Source organism: Marmota marmota, unplaced genomic scaffold, assembly GCF_001458135.2.
Source record: "Marmota marmota marmota unplaced genomic scaffold, marMar, whole genome shotgun sequence".
Lineage (NCBI taxonomy): Eukaryota > Metazoa > Chordata > Mammalia > Rodentia > Sciuridae > Marmota > Marmota marmota.
Window position 1 is genome coordinate 3,050,235 of NW_026000119.1, and position 17,000 is coordinate 3,067,234.

The window sequence follows — 17,000 nt, forward strand, 5'->3', positions numbered from 1 at the left end:
TTGTCTAAATAGACCATTATTTTCTAGTTTATTAATCACATGCTATGATTCTATTAGTCAATCAATATTGGTATGTTTGATTATTTTAGCCTCCCTGAAAACACATCTCAGAAAGAACAGAAGTTGAAATAAAGGCTTCTTCCCAGTCTCTGATGAGCACTGGGTTCTTCCAATAGGAGTCAAATGGTGAAGTATCCACCCTATTATATTATTCAAAAGAAATATTTCAAAATCCAGGGACTTGGATAGTAAAAACCACATCACCTTTACTCTTCCCAGACTGCATTTTCCTGCTTGGATATAACACAAAGAACAATCTCATGGTTCAAAGACTTACCTTCTGTCTGACAAAGTTTTTCTATTTTAGAGTACCCCGGGACAAGGGGATCTTTGCGGTAATTGCTTTTTACTTTAGCCTAATGTTCAAAGCACAACTTAACTTTCATTTTTAAATATGAAATATAAAGGTTTTATAAGTATTTTGCTAACATTCTTAAGAATTATAAACCAAAGCTCTTTAAGGAAATGTAGTTATTTAGCAAAGGAGCCCATGTTTGGGTGATTCTGAATGGTTGTTACTCTTTGAACAAGTCAAAAGTGTATCAGTTCAAATCACTCTTATAGGAGTAACTTCAAAGATAGCACCTGTTGGTGGTCTGTTCTGAGAGACTTACTACTTTGTACAGTTTGGAAAACTCAAATGCTATGGGCCATTCCAAGACATGAGCAGAGTTTATAATATTCATTAAGTCAAAATTGCGAAGTTGTCCACTGTGCAGAATGGTCAATTTATAAAATATGGTAGAGTGAGCTTTAAAAAAAATGTTGACCAAATATTCTTAAGAAAAATGGTAATATATTTTAAGAGCTCTCATTTTAATGGATATCCATCATTACTTAGCAAATGTCTAAATTTATTGGTATTAGCGAAACTTAAACATTTGTAATCCTGTAAAGACCCGTGTTTCTTTGACAAAGTCTTCCTTTCAGTTCTTTCTGAATGGTGTCTTAAAGAGTACTGAGCTACATCTTTAGCTCTGATACTTAAGAAACACATTATTATATCCTTTAGTAGCTTTACAAAATGATTGATGGCACAAACTTCTCCATCAAAGAGATGCTCATTTAAATCTACAAAAAGATAAGTATGCCCAGAAAGCTCATGTAATATTTTCTCCTGAAGATACAATTCCCTGTGTTTAGGAACTAGTTCAAAAACTACCATTCTTGAATGGGTTCTTAGAACTTGTTCACAAATATTTATTATCTGACATAGACTTTCTGAAGGAAAATGCAAACCATTCTTCTTTTTAACACATAACAGTGAACCAATTTTAGAGGCTTTAAGATCCGATGCATACAGTGCACTGATACAGTCTTCACAAGTTAAAATAGCTGATAACCTAGTTGCAATATAACCAGCATAACAGGTAAGACTTCGCTTTTGATCTGACAGGTCTAGTAATGCCTCACTTAGTGAACAATTAGACCAGTCTTGACAAATATCTTCTTTGTGAAAAAGCGACTTCATAACCCTGACACCATACTGACGTTGAACTGTCCAGAGGGCCAAATCTTTTCTTCGAGCAACTGAAATGTCAAAGATGCTTACTTCGCTTAGAAAAACTTCATCTTGAAATCTGTATCTGGTCTCTAAATTATGGTAAGCTTTCTGGAATGCCATGCAGGTAAAGCTGGAGCTGGGTACTAATACCTGCCTAAGCATCTTTAGAAATAATTCCAGATGGTCTTGACTGAATTTGTAAGTCAGGAGATAAGGGAAAGGCATGACTTTTGGGAAAACATAATTTTGGTAGAGCCATTTTAAGCTCTCAGCATTAAGCAAAAATCCCAGGAACCCTAATTTCCGCTTACCTTTAAGGATCTGATTATTGCTAGTGTCAGATAATGTAAGAAAAATAGTCTTGGCTTCAATTAATACATGATTAATTTTACTAAAAGTTTCAGGTAACAGAGGTCCTTTAAGACCCTTTCCATAACAGTTTCTGCTATTAAAAACGTCAAACAGGTTGTTAATTAAACGTAAAAAATGGATAGTACCAATACAATTTTGAAAAGGAGGAAGGCCCACTGACAGCAAATATTCTAATGCGCTGGCTACACTCTCACTAAAGAGTTGAGCAGCACAATTCATTTTCAATACATGATTTTTCAAATTTGCATGTTTTCTTGGGATTCCCTTCATATATGATAATTCCTGTTCTCCTAGAGCTACTAATTCCACAAGGTGCTGCCAATGTGCTGTACCATTAATAAATTGAATGCTTTGAAAATTCTGAAATGCATTTCTTATTAATTTCAGCAAGTGGCAAGAATCAAAGAAGTATGCAATCTGTTGACTAGAAGATGAAGGATGCTGAAATGTACACTTCATGTTGTCTCCATCAATATGTATCCCCAATGCTTTTGCCATTTGAACACTGTGAGCTGTAGCATCAGACGTAACAGCCAGAACTGTGATCCCTATGTCACTCAGTTTGCCAATAGTCAGACGAAGCAGCTGAGCTTGCAAGTATCCAGATGTTCTGTTTACAAAAAAGTAACCAAGAGGGGTTCTCCAATGACCAAAAATACCCACTGCCATTAACAAAATGGTTTCTGAGGCAAGTGGTGTTTCATCAGCATCAAGTTTCCCAAGACCAAAGTCCATAAACCCTTGCAAACTGTTACTGCTGGGATCCCACTGAAGTTGTTCCTTGAGAGAGATACCTTTTATGATCAGTGAACAGTACTGATATAGCTGGTCTCCATTCTCTACTCTTTGTTGAAGAAAAGAAAAAATATTGCTGTTGAAACCTGGACTGGGTTTGCATCTGGATAACCACCTAGAAAATATAAAATTAAAACACAAACTTAAATAAGGAAATAAAAAGAAAAAAAGGAACAAGACTTAAATGGTACTAAATGTAACCTCAAATCCCTGTAGAAATAAAAGTCAAGTATCCAAATTATACATTTCAAGAATATATTTATAGATACAATGAAATAATAAAGAAACACAAACTAGGATCTTAATATGCAAACACACAACATTATTTTTCTCATTTCTTCCCTTTTTTTTGGTACTGGGGATTGAACCCAGGGTTGCTTAACTGCTGAGCCATATTCCTCAGTCTTTTTTATTTTTATTTTGAGAGAGGATCTAACTAAGTTTCTTAGGGCCTCTATAAATTGCTGAGATTAACTTTGAACTTGCAATCCTCTTGCCTCAGCCATCTAAGTCACTGGGATTAAAAGTATGTACCACCATGCCTGGCTCATTTATTCTTTAAATAGTACACATATCAATTATCTAGCATGTTCTGATCAATCTTTTTACAATATGGATAGTAAACCAGTCTTGTCTGTACATTTACTGAAAGAAGAAACTGAAGAAAGGGGAGGAACCTTTGAGTACATCTAGTATATCTACCTCATTTTACAGATTAGGAATCTGGGAAAAGGGAGTGGTTGAGCAACTTTGCCTGTATTGTGCTATTAGTTATGGACAAATTTGAAACCCAACTTTCCTGATACCAGACCTTCGGTGCTTTGCTCACTCCTTGCAGCCTCAAAATTACACTGTAAGAAGCTTTAAGGTATCTGCATGTGTTGGTTCTTATACAACGTACCTGCATTATTACCTTAGGAGCTGTTTCATAGTACCCCTGAACTTCCCAGCTGCTAATCAGTCCTTCCTATTATTGTTAGTGTCCATCTTCAGAATTCTTCTTTCTTATAATTTACTATAATTTGTTTCCCAGAAAGAAAGCAGCCATATTTATTTCCATTGTGATTTTTCCTTTGACTCATGTGCAATTTTATTTTATTTTGGGGGTTCTGGAATTGAAGCCAAGGGTGCTCTGCAACTGAGCTACATACCCAGTTCTTTCTTATTTTTTATTTTGAGATAGGGTCTCACTAAGTTGCCCAGATTGACCTAGAACTTGCAGTCCCATCTCAGTCAAGACAGGGCTTTCCAAATAGTTTAGTTGCAACCTAGAAGTTTTGTAAATAAAACTCCTACCACGCACTTTCACATACAAAGAAATATAACCTATACTCTAATGGCAATTATGATACAATAAATTGATTTCAGGCACAGATGGTTTTGAGATAGATACAGTTATAGGATGCAAAAGACATTTTGATAACTATTTAGGAGACAAAAGTATATATCAGTTGTTAATATTTTAAAATACAACAGAAATAGTAACACAGTGAAAAAACAGAGGAATGCTACAGCCCATTAGTATGTTGGAAACCCTTCACAGGTATGTCATCAAGTTTTAACTGTTTAAAATTAATTTATTTTACATTAGTGTTCTCAAATGAACATCAAGATGTAAATGTGCTGCATATGCAAGAGTATGCATTGAAACTACTTCATGTCTCTCTGTAAAAGTTTTATTTTAAATGGGATTAAAAAAAATGCCTTGTTCAGTTGGGCTTATTTTCTAAATGAAAATCTAAATAGTATCTTAATGTCCACAGGTACTAGAATAGTGTCTTGAAGAAAGATAAGTAGACTGGATTTATTTTGTGAAGGTACATCTAAGAGTTAAACCAAGAGTGTAAGTTACAGCAGCATAGGAGGCAACTGATTTTTCTCAAACTTTCTTCTCTCCCAAAATTGGAGGAAAAAAATTCTGAACATAAAAAGTTACATTCTTCTTTTCCTTTTTTAAAAAAAATTATTATTTAAAAAAAGTGTAAAAAAAATTTTTAAAAATCGGTTAATATTTCAGGGAGTCTAGGAAACTAGATATGTATGCATACCTAGATGTAGTTTTCAAAAATTATACTGGGTTTATTTTTATTTTTTTTCATTTAATGTTGGGAGTCATTTTTCCATGTCTTTAAATATTAGCCTACAGTCACGTGATTAAGAATATTAACTAAACCATGTTAAAAAACATTTAGGTTGTTTTAATTTTTTAGACAATATAAATAGTGCAATTACATATTAAGCACACTTGTTTATGTCATTTGTGTAATTTGTAGGAATAGGATGCAAAGATAATTTATGCATGAATTGGGATAAATTAACTCAACTTTAATAGGAAATTAAAATCAAATTTTGGATCTCAAGTGCACATAATTGGGTGTGTACATTTGAAACTATCCTCCAGAAAGTTCCCACCAATTTTAATTTACATTCTCATCAACATACTTTTAATTAACTAATATCTAGAAGCTTTGTTATGGAATGATTATAGAAAGCTGGGTGGCTTAAGACTACTTGGGGAAAAAAGGAGTCCTAGAACTCTGTAATACTATCTATTTTTCTGTAAGACTATAAGCTCTTTCCACCATTTTGTTTATTTTTGAGACTCACTGCATCCAATCTATATGAGAAGTTAATTTGTTAAACTGCAGTGAATATGAACAAAGAAAATTAGAAACAGAGGAATATAACTAAGGAACAAGTGTTCGATCACTGTGTAACTATGACCAAAATCACACTAAGTGTATCATTATTATAACAAGGAAATCTAAGGACATGATGACATAATTTCAAAGAATTTATGAAAGTAAGCTACCTTAAAGACCCAAAGCCCTGGAATTAGAAAAATTACTGTTCTGAGAAGGCTGTGGACATAAATAATTCAAAGAGAATTTAAAAAAGGGTCCAACATCAGCACAGAAAAAAATTAATAAGAGCTATGTTTGATGAAGGTAAGCATTAGAGAAAGACAGATGACAATCAGAAATCAATGAGAGGTACCTACCTAACCAAACCAAGATTTTAAAAAATTTAAGGCTGGCTTGGTTTGTCCTCATCTAACATTAACCATCTATTTGTTTTTTCCATCCAAAAAAACCTAGTTTTGAAAACACTTCTGGTGCCACATTTTCCAAGTAACTTGTTTTTTTCTGGCCTCTAAGATGACTGTGAACATTTCCTCTTCTCGTTCCAAATTTCTAATACCTCCTTCCTCATCTCTCCACTAATAGCTTTATTTCATGCAGAAAATAGAAGCAATCTGAACAAAATTCATTTCTTACCACCAAATCTATTACCTTATTTTATCTGTCTCTGCCTCTCTTCTTAATCTAATGGATGAACGGTTCCTGTCCTAGCTAAGGTTACTTATTTCCAAAATGGTATTGGATGTTAGCCTCCTGAAATTATCCTTTCTTTTATGAATCACCAATTATCTTTACTCTATCATTCCTATGAACATACAAACATGCTAGAACATCTGCCAAATCAACACCCTTCCTTCTACCAAAGATGTATTTTCCTGCTCTCCTTCATAGCAAAACTCCTATAATTTACACACACACACATATTTTTAATTTGTGTGTGTGTGTGTGTGTGTTTGGGGGGAGGGGGTCTTCTTTATTTCCAGACTTTTGTGAGCCCACTCAAGCCAGTTTCACCTTTCCACCACTCCACTGCAACTGCTTTTGTCAAGATCATCAATGACTTCTAGCTTGCAAAACCCAAGAGTCAATTCTCTGTCCTCATCTTACCTGATCTGATCTCCCAGCAGCATTTGACATAGTGGACTACTCCCTCCTTGAAATACTTTCTACATTTGGCTTCCAGGCCATCACAACCTCCTGGTTTTCCTCCTGCCTCACTGGCCGCTCCTGATCAATAAATATTTATTGAATAAATATTAAATATAATGGTTATAAAGATCTATTACTTAAAGCACAACTGTCTTAAAATATATTTTTTTAAATGGAATTGTAATAAAAAACAAATGTTTGACCTTCCAGATTTTCTACGATAAAATCTAGGTATCATTAATATATAAAAATATTATATGGCCATTAAAGCAAAATTTTATCAAGAAATAGATTGGAGAAAAAAAAAAAGTCTAGACTGGGGGTGTAGCTCAGTGGTAGAGCACCTACCTGTCTTGGCTCAATCCCCAGCATAGCACAACGTAAGTCTGGGAGGCTATTTACCAAACTGTTAAGAGTAGTTACCTTATGAGATTAGGGAAGGAGAAAGATTATACATGTTTTTCATTTTCTAGTATTTAAATACTTACTTACTGTTTGAATGTTTAATAACAAGCATGCATTACTATAACCCTAAACAATGTAATTTAGTTACAGCCAAAGTATCCAAAGAAATAAGTAATGGCATTAGTGGAATTATAAATAAAAATGTGCCAGGTTACAACAAAGACTACAAATACCAAACTCCCACGAAGAAAGAAAAGCATGAAATAGAACTACTAGGAAAGATTTAATCTAGCTAGGAATTGGTATAGAACTATAGGGAAGGAAGAAAAACAGAAAATAAAGATGAGAAGTCATGTGAAAGGTCTTACACAGACCATCATGAAAAACCAGTAAGGAATGCTTTAGGTAAAATTAATATGGGAGAGGACTGAACTTAAAAAGGTACAAGACAAGAAATATAAACAAAATGTCTATAAATATGTCTGCTAAGTGATTGACATTTGTAAATAGGTATAACACCAAGCCTATATGATAACCTCACACTAGGAACAGAGTTAGTTTTATTACACAAATATTCACCTCAATGTATGAAATAGCAATTACAACCAAAAAGTCAAAATAATATGAATGTCCAATGGTTAGATAAGGGTTAAATAGGGTAGGACCAACTAATATTATCAGCTATTAAAATTTACCTATGAAGAGTTCAAAATAACAGATAAAAGGCATAAATAATAAAGTGATACAGAAATTTATGTAGAAAAGATCATAACTATGTAAAACCTAGTAAATCTATGCACATAAAAAAGACTATAGGAAATACTCTAATGATAATTGTATAATCTGTGTAGAAAAAAAAGTATTCATTTTTTTTCTTCCTTTTCTCTCATTTCCTATTTTTTAAATTTTTTTTTTTTTTTTGGTATATAGGAGAATCCCCCTTCATTTCTTAAAAAAGGAAGTCTGTTAAACTAGTGATGAAAAAGAGCCAAGATTGAATATTAAATTTGTAAGACATTACTAGAAAATCATTATTATTCACTTCACACTGACAATTATAAATGTATCTATATATTCTGAGCAGAAAACCTGAGAAGATATTTACTAAAATCTGGTCCCTGAACAACTTGCAGTGACAACAACAGCAGTGCTTACAGAAAATGCAGATTTTTTGGTGCTTTGCCTTTAATAAATAGTATTAATCAGAACTGTGAAAGATTTTCCAAAATAGTGAGATATTAGAACTACTAAAGTGTACTAGAAATTTCAATATTTCAAGATTCAAATTTTACCACCCAGAGTGTCTCTAACATTTGAGACGCAAAATCCTTTGTCAGCCTATGTGTCCTCATCTTGTGGGTGAAAACATTGCTGCTGTGATAATATGCAAATACTACCTAGAAGTTTTTAAACAGAAAATGGAGTAATTAATGGGGGTATGGATACTAATAGCCTTAATGTACAAAATTCAATAAAAGAACAAATTTATTTGTTTCATTTAACATCCAAAAATTAATTACTTACGTTCTGAGGATAGAAGAATGAGGCAGTTTAAGAATCTTTCTTACATAATCATAGACTTTGCTACTACACAAATAGAGTGTACACGCAAACTGTTTCATTTCGGTGGAGTACTCAGCTGTTTCTCGCCAGTTATACATCTCCCAATTAAAATCTGTTAAAATAACATTTATTTTTATATAAAAAATGGCATAATAAATTTTCAGATCACAGCATTTGGATACAAAATGACTGGACATGAAAATTCAAATAAAAATAATCACATTTAAACTGAGTTTGTTCACAAGTTAATATCCGCTCAGGGCACCCTAACCAATTTACCATGCTCATCTCCATCATTCAATAGAAAGAGGGAAGAAAACAGTTTCAATTTAAATCATGTTTTACTATTCATTGGCAGCCAGATAAGAAATTTTTAGAGGAAGAGGGAAGAAAATGAAATACTATATTTCACAAGTATGCCATATATTCTAATCTTGTACCAAAGACAGTTTAGTAATAAATGATTTTTAAGTAATAACAGCACATTTTTTTGAAGCTTCACATAATGGTAATATCCCACTTTTTTGCAAAAAAAATTTGGGATAAAAATCTGTAATGAGCCAGGCATGGTGGCGCATAAGTTCAATGTCAGCCCTCAGCAATTTAAAGAAGCCCTAAGTACCTTATAGAGACTCAAATTAAAAATAAAAAGGGCTGGGAATGTAGCACAGTGGTAAAGCACACTTGAGTTCAATTCCCAGTATAAAATAAACAAACAAACAGAAAAACAACATAATACCTGCTACCATTATGAAGTGAAATATTGTAACTGGATCAAATGAAACCTCTAGAGTATAAGAACATTTTTGTTTTGTTTTTACCTGGTTACTATTTATCTGAGAGTGAAAATTAAATGAAGAGAACATTTCTAGGGATACAGTATTATTCAGATTGAAAAGATCATCTTGCCTAACAGTGAAAGAGAAAAGGAAAAAAAAAAAATCTTCTGTTCTTGTGGAGATTCCAATTCTTACTTCAGTTCCCCTCTCTTGGGGAAACACAGAATATTCTCCCCTATTTTTCTAGAAATAGGAATTATTCTTTCACCAGAATATAAATCTAAAATCTCTGCTACTTTCAAAGAATAAGTTGGCAAATCTTATTTTACCCCTCTTCCTGGTTCACATAGAGGACTAAGTAGTCTTTCCATGGATTTACATATCTATAGAATATTTTAGGGAAAAAAATTGGGAGACTCATATAATTTCCAAGCTCAAAGACACTTTTGCAAATTATCTAGGTCAACTCTATTGCAACAGGACTTTGGTAATAAATTATGTAGCAATTAAAACTGTTTAGAAACCAGGGGCAGTGGCACATGCCTGTAATCCCAGTGACTTGGAAGGCAGAGGCAGGAGCATCACAAGTCCCCGGCCAGTCTCAGCAACTTAGGGAGACCCTCAGCAATTCAGGAAGACCCTGTCTCAAATTTAAAAATAAAAAAAAAAAAGAACTGGGGATGTAGTTCAGTGCCCCTACATTTAATCCCCATTACAACAAATAAACAAACAAAAAACCTGTTTATAAAGAATCTGCAGTAGCATAGGCCAAAGCTATTTCAAATAAAGTACAGAAAGTTGTATAAAACCATATGATTTCATTTCTCAGTAGTAGTATTATGCATTATTTTATCATTTAAATACTTCTCTGCTTTTCCTATAATAAATGCTATTTTTATAACTGGAAGATATATAAAAGGACTTCAAGATTACTTTTCATTCTTCTTGTTTAAACTACTAGGATTTTTCTTTACTTCCCAGTAGAAAGCATGTTTTCATAAGTAATGGCAAATTAAATATTTAATGGTATTCAGAAAAAAAGTTATTTCGTAAATATTACAGGAACTGGGGGAGATACCTGAAAATTGTGCTCTTAGGAGACACTCTGTTTCTTCAGAAAGTAGTCTTTCTTCTACAAGTGAATCAATTAACTGTAGGCCCTTTCTTTTCTTGATTATCCTGTAGTTTTTTACAGAGATAAGTCTTCTTTTAGACACTTGTAACATTTGTTGCACCTCAGCCAGTTTCTCAGCACCTCCTGTCCAGGGCCTCCTTAAACTATAGTTATGGTCCTCACTAGCAACTTCTTGAGAATTGTCTGGAAGTGGTTGTTTTAGGATTTTCTGTCTTGCTTTACCTTTAAGGTGAACACCCTGAGGAATCTATGACAGAAATATAAAAGTACAGTTATTTTAGAAATCATCAAGCATGAGATTATCTGTAAAAATAGCACTGAACACAAAACATGCACCTGGTTGCTGTGGAGAGTTAGATGTGAAGGAAAGAGTCATAAACTCTGAATTTTTAAAATGTATAGTATACAGAACAATGCACAAGGTTGTAGTTTGTTTATTCTTTGCACCTATATAGAAGTATTAATGTGATGCTGAAGTTTCTGAAGTAAGTAACTATAGAAAGGTGGTAGTAATTTGGGAAGGCTTCCTGGAAGTGAGTTTTGAATAGTTCTTTGAAGGAACAATAATATGGATTAAGGGAGGGGACAGGAAGTTATTTGTGCAAAAAAGAAGGCTTGGAGGGAACAGAGGCTTTGGAATCAGGACTGACCTTTGAATCCCAGTTCCCTTACTCATTAGCTGTCATTTAAACTCCACAATCCCTGTGTCCTCATGTGTGAAATGTGGATAAAACAGGGTTGTCTTGAGGATACAATAATAAATTTGCATAAATCTCCTGTTCTAATGCCGGGCCATCAGTGGTCTCAATAAATAGTAATAATTATTGATTTCACACAAAATTATGAAAGCAGATGTCAGTTTATCAAATTCGAAGTAAGTAAGTATATGTGGTTTGAAAGAATTCAGGGCAGGCAGAAATACATAGATTAATTAACAGGAAGCTTATGGAACTTATGAATTTGACATCAACTACTTGGGGAATGAGGTAAACAACACTGAAAGAAGGAGACTCCAATGCGTTAAGAGGAAGATAAAACTAATGTCACAATAGAAGTCAAGAGCTAGGCGAGGTGGTACATGCCTGTAATCCCAGCAGCATAAGAGGCTCTAAACAACTCAGTGAGACCCTGTCTCTAAATAAAGTCCAAAATAGGGCTGGGGATGTGGCTCAGTGGCCGAATGCCCCTGAGTTCAATCCCTGGTACCCCCACCACCACCACACAAAAAAAGTCCATGGCCAAAACAAAAACAAAACTAATGTCAGAATAGAAGTTAAGAGCCAGGAACCGTGGAGCACACCGGTAATCCCAGAGGCTCAGGAAGCTGAAACAGGAGAATCTCAAGTGCAAAGCCAGCCTCAGCAACCCCGAGTCACAAAGCAACTGGTGAGACCCTGTCTCTAAATAACAATAAAATAGGGCTGGGGAAGTGGCTCTATGCCCCTGAGTTCAGTCCTCAGTAACCCCCCAACCAAAAAAATAAAAGCTAGAAGAGACTATCACAGATTATGCAAAATGTGAAAATCATGTTGAAAGGTTACAGTTAAAGGGTAAAAAGTTAAAAACAATAAAAGGAAACAAAAATGTAATGTCAATATGGATGACTCATTCACAGAAACTCTCTCATTTTCTATACATTTCTTCCTTGTATCAATGCTATTAATTAGGTATATGTTTGATCAAGATCAATAACATTATTAGGAAGAGCCAATAATGAGCTCTTATTCAACAAAAGCCTGACTTTTAAGACTGCTTATACCTACTAGTTGATTTTTGTGATTAAACTTTTTCAAAAGCTCCAAAGCAGAATGCTATTATTACATATAGACTAAAAACAACGAAAAGAAAATTAATTTTTAAAGCATTTAAAATCCATTACAGGATTTAATACTTGGGATGTTCTCATCTCTGCAAATTCTAGCTGAAATGTGAACTGCCTTGATTTTTTTCAAGGCTCTGTAAAATTTAGCTTTGTTTGCAACTGGATTTCAGTACCTTGTATAGAGAAACAGAAGGCACAGCTCCTTTTTTCAGCTTTCTTCTTATGCCATAGGACTCAAAATCACTTTCTTGAAAATGTTTAGAACATAGTATAGCACCTGGTCCTGGAATCCAAATCTTTTTGCTTCTGGGGTCCACACGATTAACAGCTCTGATCCATTTTGAGCGTTGTATGGTATCAGTTGGAAATCTATAGCAATCATATTAAAGTGCCATTAACATGAAGATACTATAGTAATACTACAGTAGTATTTTTATATAAACCCATTTCTTAACTGCTGTCTATAAATATAACATCCAGTCAAGTAAGTTTAATTTATTTGATTTGTTTTGAAAGCTCTTTTTTTTTTTTTTTTTGAGAGAGAGAGAATTTTTTTTAATATTTATTTTTTAATTTTCGGCGGACACAACATCTTTGTCTGTATGTGGTGCTGAGGATCGAACCCGGGCCGCACGCATGCCAGGCAAGCGCGCTACCACTTGAGCCACATCCCCAGCCCCTGTTTTGAAAGCTCTTTGATTTCTTTTTAGGAATTCAGAAGTTCAACAACTAAGTACTTATGTGTTTTAGTTTAATGAGGACAGTTTCTTCTACTTTAAAGAGAATCTATTGTCTTTAAATGGTTAAATAATACATGTGGGTGATGACTTTAAATCATGTTCACAAATTCTTTGGCACTCCTTCCTGCTGCAGTCTGGCTGGGCACAATTCAGGAGCCACTTGTCAAAAGAAACTAACTTTATTTTTAGAACCACACAGGCCAAACAAAACAGCTCCTCAGGAAAAACCCTCAGAGCCCAACTGCCAACACCGGCTTCCCCCAAGCCTCTCAACCTCCCCCACTCCTCCTGCTCTTGAGGCCGATTGGCTGGGTTGTGTGGGCGGAGCCAAAAAAGTCCCCCAATGAGCAGCTCCATGGTCTGAAAGGGCAGGGAAACAGCCCAATGAGCATCACCGCAGAGGAGCCAATCAGCTAGAAGTTGCTGGGGCCACTGTGAGCCAATCATCAGCTGGCAGTCTGAAAGTTTGCTGGGGCCCCTTTGGCTGTGGCTCTCAACATCTCCCCCTCTCTGTTTAAACAACAAGCATGTGGCTTAGGGACCGTGCCTGCCTTAGGTTGTCCAATAGTACATATGGTCCTTACCCGTTATAGGATGAGCTGACCTCAAGGCGTCAGCCTCCTGTCTTAGGTTGGTACCATTGCAATTGGATCTTACCCGTCACTGACTACGGGTCCAGTATACAGCCTCACCTGTAGATAGGTCTTTGTATCAGCAGGGGGCAGGGGTGAGGTTCTTTGCCTCACCTCTGTTGGTCCCCAAATTTTAGCTGAACGACCATGACAAGCAGAAGGGAGGAAGATACACCAAGCCAATTGACGGTTCCTTTCAATTCTAATTCTATATTCTAATTCTCCTCTCCTTGAGTAAGACCAGGAAATACTTTAGCAAAGAATTTTGCTAAAGCAGAAGTGACAGTGAGAAATCAGACACCAGATTATGAAAGGCATAGAAGCTTCCTTCTTTCAACTGAATGCTTTTGCCCTGGGGAAATTATCTGTAGCTTTATAAGCAGTCCTGTGGAGTGGATTTCTTGGGGAGAAATTTAGGCCTCCTGCCAAAGGCCATGGAAATTAGCCTTTTTGAAAACAGATCCTTCAGCCCTAGTCAGGACTTCAGGTAACTGCAATCTTATGAGATACCATCAAATTCATCAAATCCAGCTAATCCACTCCTCAATTTCTAACTCTTAAAAATGTGTGAGATCATGTTTCCACTGAATTTTGATGTCATTTCCATGAAGCAGTGGAAAAAGTACATTCCTTGTCCTGCTTCCCACATTTTTTTAAGGTACCCCTTTTCCCCCTAGCCTTGAACACATATTAAAAAAAAAAATGTGTGTGTGTATGTATTTATATGTATGTGTGTGTGTATATATATATATACATATATATGTATATATATTTATATTTTAAATATATATATTTATACTTTAAATATATATATTCTTGCATTTCTCTTATTTTTTTTAAATTCCAGCCAAATTAATGTTTGGAAACTTTTGAAATTCACATAAAGAAAATCACAAACTAGCCCAGTGCAGTGGTTTATGCCTGTAATCCTAGCTACTCAGGAGGCTGAGGCAGGAGGACTGCAAGTTAAAAGCCAGCCTGTTCAATTTAGCAAGATCTTGCCCGAAAAATTTTTAAAATAAATAAATAAATAAATAAATAAATAAATAAATAAAAAAAAAGTGTTCAATGGCAGAATGCTGGCTTCAATTCCTAGCACTGAAAGAAAAGAAAATCCCCAAACTACTCTTTTTGTACCCTCCTGCTGGATTCATCTTGGAAACAGACTTATAGATATGCCTACATATAACTTTTGCATATTTTAATATTTAAAAGCACACAGTTATTAGGTATTGAGACTGGTGAAAATTTCCTCAGATAATGGTTAGAAACATAGCAGAATGGTAAAACAACTCTGAGATACTCTAAATTATTTTAAGAAAGGACATGGAATTGGAAGGCTTATATTTAAGTGTCAATGACTTTTTAGAAGCTGTGTGGTCTTAGATACATGTTTCAATCTGAGTCTTCTCACAGAGCTGTAATAAGATATAAAATAAAACTACAAATGAATTCCAAAGCACTTTCTAAAGTGTATAATACTATCCAAAGTTTGTTCTTCCTTAGGAAGAATTAATTCCATTTCTGGGATTTTCATTTTACTGTTCCAGGAAAATAAAGGTACTTGAACAAGAGCAAACAGAGAATTGTTTTACAAATAAAGGGAAATCACTTTATATTGAATTCTTAACTAATGGATGTTTATGAAGCATTCTAAAAAGCAGGCTGGTTTACCAAATTATGATTAGACCCATCCCTGATGCTAAGCTTCCCAAATGGTAAACCTGGCAAATACATGGAATAGCTTGGGACACTTGGAGCCCCAGAGTAGTTACTATAAGTGAACCCCAAAGAGTTTTGTCATCTCTCTCTCAAAGTATTATAGAAGCATTTTGTATGCATAAAATGCCACGGAAAAGGTTGGCAAATATTGCCGAGTAGTGAGTATGACAAATTAGATATAGAGTTCTGAAGAAAATTAAATTGGTAATACCTAATTCTAATTTTAAATAATTTTCCTTGTGATATATGTATCACAGATTTCAGGGCATGTACTCAGATTTTTACATGACGAGAGCTCCATGATCAAAAAAAAAAAAAAAAAAGTCTATATGTTTACTGGCTTTAGGCAAGTAAACAGAAGATAGCAGTTTAAAAGAGAAGGGGAACCAACTGATGAGTAAAGGTTAGGAAGAATCAAGAAAGCACACAATTAAAACAACAAAAGACCATCCAAAAGACATAGCCCAAACTCCTTAACCTGGCATTTATTCCGTAATTTATCTCCTAATTATCTTTCCACTCCTCTACATTTTTTCTGCACTCTCCATCTCTTTACCTTCTTCCTTGCTGTTCCTACTTAAGTGCTACCCATCTATCACTCCCTGAAGCTTTTTTTTTCTTTTTTTGTTACTGACTATTGAACCCCCTCTGCCACTGTGTTACATTCACATCCACAGGATCTCGCAAAGTTAATGCTTAGGACCTCACTAATTGGCCTTCAATTTGAGATCTTCCTGCGTCAGCCTCCCGACTTGCTGGAATTACAGGTGTGCACCACCGCGCCCGATATGATGCTGTTATTTTCTTATTAAATTACTTCCATTAGCTCTCTACATCTTATTAATATTTTAATAGGCTACCTCTCGGGGAGTACGCGTCTTCTGTCCGTGAGGATCTATTTTACCTCCTCTTCTACTTTTTGGTGTATCTTTAACATTGATTTGAATGACCTACTCCAACCTGCACTATAAATGGGTTCAGATGGGACTACTATGAAATTCTGCTCCCACTCTTGAGCAATACGAAATTTCTTTGACACGACCACATGACCACCCAGAATCCACCCAGAATCGTACCGGCCTGTAGAGCTCGACCAACAATGCCGACAATTTGCAAGGTTAGGCTGCACAGGCCAAAACTGATCAGTACTCAAGCTCTCGAAGAAGCCACGTAGTCTAATGGGGGCGCATGCTTGTAACAGTTTTCCCAACTGTCCTCCCTTCTGATCGCCTCACTTTAAATGAGATCACTCCTTTTGAGTAACCTCACTCAAAATTCATTAGGCAAAGCGCAGTGGGAAAAGATCTGCAATTTGGAGGTAAACATTGAGGAAGAAGTGAGCGAGGAACCCCAACTTCAGACGCTTCTCACTTCCGCTCCCCGCCCCACGACACATACGTCACATCGACGGCGCGACGCAACGCCCGGCCCCGCCCCGCCACGCCACGGCCTACGCTCGCCAGGCTCTGCGGCGAGCTTGATGGCGGCGCGGCTGCTCTCACACGCACTGGTGGAAGGAGAGGCCGCGCTCTCGGCTCAGCATGGTGTCTCGGGTACTGCAGCCCACTGCAGAGCAACTTCGGGTCATCTTGTTACATGGGGCTCCACTTCCAGGCTTCCCGCGACAGCTTGAATCACGATAAATTTAGCTCCGCCCGTTGACTCCACGTCTTGGACCTT

At 35.6% G+C, this 17,000-nt stretch overlaps 1 protein-coding gene across 3 annotated transcripts; it reads right to left on the bottom strand.

Moving 5' to 3' along the window:
* Positions 1–769: 769 nt before the first annotated feature.
* Thap9 (THAP domain containing 9) lies at positions 770–16,964 on the bottom strand. Of its 3 annotated transcripts, XM_015499225.2 has the most exons (5): positions 16,829–16,961; positions 12,400–12,595; positions 10,348–10,651; positions 8,452–8,602; positions 770–2,846 (listed from the first exon to the last, which is right to left on the bottom strand). In XM_015499225.2, the coding sequence occupies exons 1-5, from the start codon at positions 16,906–16,908 to the stop codon at positions 872–874; spliced, it is 2,706 nt and encodes a 901-aa protein (XP_015354711.1). In that variant the 5' UTR covers positions 16,909–16,961; the 3' UTR covers positions 770–871. The 3 variants fall into 3 exon arrangements, 2 of the variants coding, with proteins under 2 accessions (XP_015354711.1, XP_048640720.1); XM_048784763.1 differs by lacking the exon at positions 12,400–12,595 and having other exon boundaries at positions 16,829–16,952; XR_007341172.1 differs by lacking the exons at positions 770–2,846; positions 8,452–8,602; positions 10,348–10,651; positions 12,400–12,595 and adding an exon at positions 13,501–16,625 and having other exon boundaries at positions 16,829–16,964.
* Between the last annotated feature and the right edge of the window lie 36 nt (positions 16,965–17,000).

Excerpts from the sequence above, each read along its gene's own strand:
- Thap9 (XM_015499225.2), bottom strand. The coding sequence starts at position 16,908 with ATGACCCGAAGTTGCTCTGCAGTGGGCTGCAGTACCCGAGACACCATG. Across the intron at positions 12,596-16,828 it reads CGCGGCCTCTCCTTCCACCA|ATTTCCAACTGATACCATAC; the intron begins GTGCGTGTGAGA and ends TGATTGCTATAG. Across the intron at positions 10,652-12,399 it reads CTTCTGTTTCTCTATACAAG|ATTCCTCAGGGTGTTCACCT; the intron begins GTACTGAAATCC and ends TTTCTGTCATAG.